We start from the raw sequence: 8,386 nt of genomic DNA on the forward strand, positions 1-8,386 counted from the left end.
TGCATGCAGCACTGGCACACAGTGTGGTAGATGGCAGTCACCGCTGCCATGTACAAGCCCCACCCTCTGTGTCCAGCTGGCCAAGCAGCACCTGTGCAGCCCATAGAGAAGAGGTGCTGCCCTTCATCACCCCCCCCTTGCTTCTGGGAGGCAGTGGCATGGGTAGTAGCACTCCATCCTTGCCTGCCCACACATACCCCCTAGCCCCCTTCCACGTACCCCCAGTTGACAACCCCTGCTCTAGTCCACGTGAATTAGTCCAAAACTACTGGCTTTAGGGGTGCCCTTAGGAATATATACAGTCAGTGTAAGATCACAAGATAAATCCTGTGTCCTATAATCAAGCTAGACCCATGCTTCACTTTCAGTTAGTCATGAATATCAGGACCCATCTACAAAAGATAAATTTTGGGTAGAAGTGGAACCATTCATCACTGGCCACGAGGGTGCAGCTTTACCAAATCTCACATCAAAGATAAAAATGTTCCGTAAGAGCCCACACAATACTTCAAAGCCTTGGATGTGAGAAGGAACCCTCCAATTTCATTATGTTGCCCACCTTCACAGTATTCCTACAAGAGAAAGGAGAGGGGGGAAAAAAGTACCTATCACCCCAACTTTAATAGCCTTCTCTTGAGTCTTGCAGTGCTTTCGAAGAAGATTCAAAAGGCATTCCTTTCCAAAGCACATATTGCTTACTGACACATCTTTATGTCCCCTTTTCTTTGTGAGCTTCTCCTGATGTAAAATTCAAAAAGGGAAAAACAAAGAACATGCCTTTTAACTGTATGCATGTGAAGAATTAAATCTTAATTCAAAAAGTTAAAAAATATTTATACATGAAAGGAGCACTGTATCACTAAGCAAAAAAACATCACCTGCAGTTATATAAGTTAGCAAAAAACCCAAACCTCTTAGACATTTGTAAAAGATAGTACCCTGACTGGGAGAAATCAGAGTTGGATCTTGCCATCTTCACTCTTGCATCAAGAATTTTGCTTTTCATCATGTTTCAACCCAGCCATGAGCAAAGGTAGAGGGAGAAATTATTATTGGGGGGGTGGGGCTGTGCACGTCCGAGCGAGTACACACACACTCACGTATGCACACACACACCCCTAGCAGGTAAATCTGTTGTGAGGAAAGGGCATGGGGGGTGCAGACTGAAGCCCCCACAGTGAGGGAGGGCATGAGACTGAGGCAGGGGCTGGGCACAGGATGTGGCGCAGTCAGTGCATGGCAGCAAATAGTGTTGCGTCACTCCCAGGGCAGTGGGGTGCAGAGCCCCAGCCCACAACAGCAACCTGCCTCCACCTTGTGCAGGGATCCAGGGGGTACCTGACCCATCGCCTCTGCCGGGGTGCACGCAGCAGCGGGAGGCTCCTCCACACCCATGAATGAGCCATTTGGGCTCTGAGCATCACATGACCCGCACAAGCACTGAGGCCCCATTCACCCCAGCCCCAGCCCCAGCCCCACTCCATCCCTCTGTGGGGGGCCTCAATCTGTCCCTGCCACTCCCTGGCCTCTTCCCCACGACAGACTTACCTGCTGTGTGGTGGGCAGTGCTTTACACATACCACCGGGCTGCTGCGGCTGCTTTTCTGTATCTGTGTGTGCCCCTCCCCTGCTGTAGCTACCCGGGCTGCCCTGTGGCCCTCTACACTGCCTTGGCATTTGGGAGGGCGAAGCCCCATTAGCCCTGGCTCTAATGCCTGTGGCCACAAACAAGAAGATTCAGTCTCACATAAGACAAGACTGAAATGCTCTTACCATACTCCGATCTTGCAGCTGCATTGAGGATTTAAAAGCAACTGCTGGCAACTCATTCTTCAGATAACATAACCATTGCTCCAAATTCTCCCTTGGCACCAGATCTGGAATAAAACAGGCTTGTCACTGTACAAGCTTCAAATATCACTCTTGTAACATTCATATAGCCTAGAATCAGACAAGTCACTAGGGGTGGCAGTAGCTGTATGCCAAGCAGCAGCAGTGCAGGATAGGGGGTGGCGGGGGAGTGGTGGCGGCTGCACCTGAAGCAGGGAGTGGTGGCAGCCGCATGTGGAGCGGCAACAGCACTGGGTAGTGGCAGTGACCACCACGTGCGAGTTCCCCCCGCCAGAAATTCCAGTTAGTTGAGTGTGCCCATTAGTAAAATCCTGGATAACAGGGATTTTACTGTAGTCTGTTTGAAACTTACTTTCCTCCTCTCCTTTGTATCAAGCCAAGCATGCAAAGTAAGAATGGCTAAAAAGTGTAATTATATCACATCAGTTGGTAGGAAGTTTTGTCAGAAAGCTGGGTAGATATGCACCTTTATAGACTAAGAGGCTAAACACGCAAATGAGCTCAGAATTGGATCTTACAGTATTCAGCGGTATTTCAGATTCCTTTATTCTCCTCATAGCTCATATATTAATGGAGAATCATATGATCAACTAAATATCTGTACAGACAGAAATGTTTCACTTACCAATTTTGTTTAAAACCAGCACTAGTTGTTTTTTTTCTCCAGACTTGGTAATAATCTGTTCTATCTGGGGACACCGACAGCCCAGGGGATCTCTGGCATCTAAGACCTCTAGTACTATATCTGAAGCCTCGATCACCTATAGTGGGATGAAGAACATAGACTGTCATTCACTGGATTAAAAACAGCTTCACAGAGTCTGTCTAAAACCAAAAATATTGTTCCTTCATTATAATAAAGTTTTCATTTTAAAAGACAATTAATACAATCAAGCTTTATAAGTGGGAATGATAAAGAAAAAGGGCTCAGGAAAAAAAAATGCATTCATTTTTTTTGAACCACACAAGTCAAACAAGGTACACATATGAGAATCAAGATTCAGGTAACTGTCATCTTTGAACAAGGTCTGTCGATTTATTGCTGTTAATATGCACGATTAACATGTTAATTGATTCTTGTGTTAATTTTTTTAATGGAGTTTTGGAGCCCACTGGGCTCCACCCAGGTTCAGCTCCACCGCTGTCACTCCTGCCTTGTGGCTGACTATCAGGGCAGCAGTGACAATGCAGAGGATCGCAAGGCAGCCCAGGTGCGGGCTCTGGGCTGCTGCAACAGGAAGGGGGTGGGCACAAAACACATGAGCTGCTGCAGCATTGGTCAGGAATGCAAGCAGCCCTGTGGCATGTAGAGCAGCACCCAGCAGGCAAGTCTGTGGAGGAGGAGTGGGAAGTTGGGGGGGGTGGGGGCGGCAGCGGGGGTAGACTGAGGCCCCCACAGTGAGAGAGGGAGTGGGGCAGGGGGTGAATGGGGCCTTGAGGCTGGAGCAAGTTGTGGAATGGAGCCAGGGGAGGCTTGTCCAGGGACATGGGGAGGCTACCTGCCACTGTGTGCACCCCCGGAGGTGGCACGGGGAGCATGTGCCCAGACTGCAGCAGGTCGCCTGCCTCCAACCTGCGCACAAATCCAGGGGGCATATGCAGCAACCAGGAGCTGTGCCCCACTTCCCCATGCCCCTGGATGAGCCTCCTGCGGCTCATGATTAATTGTGACTAATTTTTTTAATCATGCAACTGATTATAATCAAACTTTTTATAATCATTTGACGGTCCTACTTTAAACTTAACAGTTCTCTAGAGCTTGAAAGGTCAATATACACTCCTTTTTCTGACAATGGCTTAATAATCAAAAGGGGCAGCAACTTGAAAATTAAGTTAATTAGAAAGAGACTTAAGAAAAGTTGTGTAGCATGCTTTTCCCAGAATCTTCTGCCAATTTTATGGTTTTGCAGTCATATTTTCCTTTCTCTTAAAAGCAAAGGAATGTTTCCCTCCTGTTATCAATGTGCAACACAGAAGAAAAAGCCTTGTTTATTAAGATAAAACAGTGAAAACAGTTGTATACAAAGTGTTACAGAACACAGAAAGAAGTCCCCACCCACCCAGTTCCTCCCCAGTTGCTAGAGGATGGGAAATATCACAGTTACTTGTAAGAACTGTAAACAGGATGTTTTTAAGAAGAGTGCTTTTTAAGTTGTTCTCTCACTCTGGTAACTAAGACTAAGACAGCACCAACAGATCAAGAACAGATCAGTTTTTCTGATCAAATGCACTTACTATATTTAATTTTTATGAGGCACCATATTTTTTTTTACCAAGCAATTCTAGTGCGTGTGTGCACGCACATATGTTGGGGAAGTAGGGGGGACAAATTTGTTGCTGTTTTCTTGTAATTTCAAGTAATAAGAGATTTACAGCAAACCCAATTAATTTAATATTTTTCATAATTTTGCTGACAAGTCATTGTGTTTCTAAGTCAGTTCTCACAAGCAATTGAGCCTCTATCAACCTGTTATTGCTAGATCAATAATTATAAATGTACAAAAAACACTAAATTTCAAGTCAGAACACTGAAACCACTTTCATCTTTTCACCTTTAATTGGGAATTAGGGTTTAATATTAAAGATCTCTAATCAGAAAGATAATTTGAATACCTACCTTTTTAAGTTCCCTGCAAAATGATTTTGCTGAATTTTTATCTAGCTGTTTGTTAGATTTTTTCAGTTTCACAGTGGATTCCTGAATGCAAAAGCAGATAGAAGGAAGGGTGAAGGACATTTGAAACAAATAATTGGAACATTCCCCTTACATAATGGGAAATAACAGCAAACAAGAGCTCCAGTATTTGCAATAGCATGAAAAAGCAAAAATCATGTTATTTAGAAAAGACTATACATTTGAGAATCACGTTTATCATTCCTATAAACTTGAATGGAATCTTAGAAGGTGACATTTCTAATACCCACGATGCATCTACCCAAGTACTACATGAAAAACTGTAAAATTAGACGTTAGATCATGAACATAAAACCTTCTCACCACTTAAACTGTGGGGGCCAACTTCTGGCAGGCAGGCACCCTGCCCTTCCCCAGTGCCAGTCCCCTCCCCCTACCCAATCTGCTGCTCTGCTTTCTGATTCCTGCCCTGTGCTCCCTGCCTGATCCGCTGCTGATTTGTGCCCTATCTGCTGTTGTGCTTCCTGATCTGCCAGCATGCCACACCCGAAGGCTGCCCATGGCACTTGTGTCTGACATGCTGCAGATTGGCCATTTCTGCTTTAAAACACAAAAATCAAAAGAAATGCAGGGTAACTTCTACAGTATTACCAGACTTAGCATCGCTGCAGTACAGCAAATATTTTCTATTGTTCCAATCTAAAACCAACTGGAGTTCAAGGATAGATGTCAAAAGGAACAGGATTAAACTTTGTGCAAGGACAAACATCTGTCTTCTTGGCTGCAAATGAACCAGACTGTTCACAAAGGAAAAATTATTCCAGATCCACCTACCTTTCCTTCTGGCTCTTTTTTTGGTTTGGTAGCATCTTTTTTAGCTTCTAGCTTTCTCTTCTTTTCAAATTCTTTCTGCCTGGCCAGCTTCTGCTTCTGTTTGAGTTCTTCAAGCTGAAGTAAATAAAACAAAAACAAATTTAAAAAATAATTACAAGCAAAAAGCAGTCTCTTTCCTGAATTTACAATCAGAAATAGTTGTTTGTAAAGTCCTCTGAGGAAAAGAAATGCTCTAGAAGAGAGTCAGCAACCTTTGGACAATGGCAGGCTGAATTAACATAGCCCATTCCAAAGGCAGGCTGTCACCTTCAACTTGGCTGCCTCTTTGCCACCCCAGCTTGGTGGGCTGAATAAAATCTCTTTACAGGCTAGATCCAGCCTGTAGACTGTAGATTTCTGACCCCTCTAAAAGGATACACGTAGCCACTTAGAACAGTGACTGTCAACTGGGGATATGTGTATCCCTAGAGGTACCTGAAAAGGTCGTAGGGGGCACGCAGAGCTGACATGCCCAAAAATGTGCTCGATAAATGCTGTGTGGGCGAAGTCACAGTGCAGCACGCAAGCAACCAGGAACACAGCCGGGCAGCGTGGATAGCAGCTGGGTCCAACTGGTAAGTCTGCTGTGGGGGAAGGGGCATGGGGGCAGCAGATCAAGGCCCCATTGGTGGGGGAGGGAGTGGGGCCGGGGTAGGTGTACGTGCTGCACAGCTGGGGCGGGAGCAGCTCTTGCTGCTACATGCACCACCAGGAGAGCATGGGGGCGTATGCTCCCAGATCTGCACACAGGACGTGGCTTGCTGCCACTGTGGGCTGGGGTGGCGCTGGGCTCTTCCTGGCAGGGGACTGGGCTGGACTACATTCAGGGCAGGTGGTGGCAGTGCTGGAAGGGACGGGCTGGGGGCTATGGAGAATTCTTGAGTGGCTGTAGCCCCCCCATGGTGAGAGAGGGAGTGGGGCCAGGGCAGGTGAGGCACAGCCAGGGCAGAATGCAGGACAGAGGCGTGCAGCTCCCACCATGTGCACCCCAAGAGGACATAGGGGCTATGTGCCCCCCAATCTGCACGTGGCGTGAGGATGAGCTGTGGGCTGGAGCCAGGGCAGCACAGGGAAGAAGGGGGGGGGTCTACAGAGAATTATGGAGTGGCTGCAGCCCCTCCCGTAGCCCGCTCCCAGTACCACCACTGCCCACCATGAGCGCAGCCCAGCGCAGGCCCCCACCAGGAAGAACCTGGCGCCGTCCTGGCCCCAGCCTGCAGTGGCCCACCCGCACCACGCGTGATCTGGAGGCACATCCCCCCCTCCAGGGGGTGCATGTAGTGGCTGGAGCTGCCCCCCGCCACGTGAGGCTCAGTCCTGTGCCCTGCCCCACTCCCTCCCCCACCACTGAGGCCTCCATCTGCCCCACCCCCTTAAAAACAAGAAAAAAAAAAGGGGTATGAGGTGAAACTTTGAAACAGAAGGGGTACACTTGTTAAAAAGAGGTTGAAAACCGTTAACTTAGAACGTTATTAATTTAATTTGCATGAATTTTAGCACTTGTACTAAATGAGTTCTTTGCAACAGAACTTTATTACGAAGACGTTAGAGTGATCCCTCACCAGGGCCATTTCTCCCAGCAGACAAGTCAGCAGAATTGATCCAAACAGAGATACAAGGCAAGCTTTTACAGGAGACTGATAAAGCAAACAGTAACAAATCACCACGACTTGACAGCATTCACCCTAGCGTCCTGAAGGAGCTCAAATCTGAAATTGTGAAATTAATTACCGTAATATGCAACCTGTAACTAGGGATCTACATTAACTGTTACTATACAGGAAAGGGATCTTGGGGCCCTGGCATACACTACATTTAGGACACGATTAAGATGTTAATTATGCCATAAACAGTAATCCTTCCATATGTTAAAGCCAATTTATGGGATATTAATATAGCAAATAAGATACAAAGATATTCCAGATATAATGTATAACATCTTTGTGGCTTGTTTGTATCACACCTTAAATTGAAAGTGTGGCATGTTGGGGTTGATACATGAAAGATCCCAACACTCAGCTGAGCACAGAGATCCAGCATGGGGCAACCCCAAGGTTCAGGACACAGGTCCCTACCCAATCACCGGGATCAGGCTGTGGACAGCACCAAGTACTAGATTAAACACCCCCACCCAAGTAAATGGCTATTAAGGCTATGTAAAGTGAAGGATGACACGCACTGAGTTCCCCTGAAAGTCTTCATACCTCCTTTCAGTTCACTATAAAATTAAAATATGTTACCCTTTGTTTCCTTTGCTCAGCTTCACGAAGAACTTCCTCCTTGAATGGTGCAGCACTGGGAACTCCTGGATCTTTTCGGGGCTTTTTGTTTCCACGCTTCTTGGCTTCTTTCCTGAGTTTTCTCTTGTGTTCCCGTACCTGTAATCAAGAAAGAATATATACTGGAATTCAATTTAATAGGAAAAGCTAAATGTCTACATATAAGTATGTGGCCAGAAAAAGATTGTCAATTGCAGAATCAACACGCATGTAGCTATAGCTAAATTAATGAATCCTAAGTATTACAGAATTTAAAAATTCAAAAGATCTACAGTACTACATCATCTGTGCCACTGCCCCTCCCAACAAAGATTTGTTCTTTACAAAATACTTGAAGGCAATTTTAAAGTGCCATTCAGACTCCCATATCCACTTAAAATAACCTCTACTGTAATGATTCTCAACCAGGGTGATGAGACACCCTGGAGTACTGCCAGATCCTCTGAGCGTTCCCTCACGATAACATAAACTAGGTAGATTAACTCAGGCTCAAGCTAATGCCGATCTAAATAATTATCTCACCCCATGGCACAGCCCCTCTGCAAGGAGGTAAAGACTAGAGGTGAACTGATACATCAGTTTCATATTGGATCAGCACTGATAACAGAAAAAATAACATTATCAGCCTTCAGCTTTTTTTGGCCTATAAGATCACCGATAAATGCTGCAGGCAAGTCAAGTACTGGACCAGGAATGCAGCCCTGAAGCTTGGAAAGCAGCCTCCTGCTGGTAGGTCGGGGGGGGGGGG

General features: G+C 46.1%; 1 protein-coding gene across 1 annotated transcript in view; it reads right to left on the reverse strand.

Moving 5' to 3' along the window:
* The window catches only part of GNL3 (G protein nucleolar 3), a 25,100-nt gene that overhangs the window by 14,310 nt on the left and 2,404 nt on the right, over positions 1 to 8,386 (reverse strand). Inside the window, exons 3-8 of the mRNA XM_019505219.1 lie at positions 7,600 to 7,737; positions 5,321 to 5,434; positions 4,469 to 4,549; positions 2,477 to 2,612; positions 1,774 to 1,877; positions 606 to 738 (exon numbers count right to left, since the gene is read on the reverse strand). Coding sequence (XP_019360764.1) covers positions 606 to 738; positions 1,774 to 1,877; positions 2,477 to 2,612; positions 4,469 to 4,549; positions 5,321 to 5,434; positions 7,600 to 7,737 — 706 coding nt within the window. The remainder of the gene's footprint in view (positions 1 to 605; positions 739 to 1,773; positions 1,878 to 2,476; positions 2,613 to 4,468; positions 4,550 to 5,320; positions 5,435 to 7,599; positions 7,738 to 8,386) is intronic.

The sequence above is a fragment of the Gavialis gangeticus genome, unplaced genomic scaffold (genome assembly GCF_001723915.1).
Source record: "Gavialis gangeticus isolate Ggan-Ray unplaced genomic scaffold, GavGan_comp1, whole genome shotgun sequence".
In the NCBI taxonomy this organism is placed as follows: domain Eukaryota; kingdom Metazoa; phylum Chordata; order Crocodylia; family Gavialidae; genus Gavialis; species Gavialis gangeticus.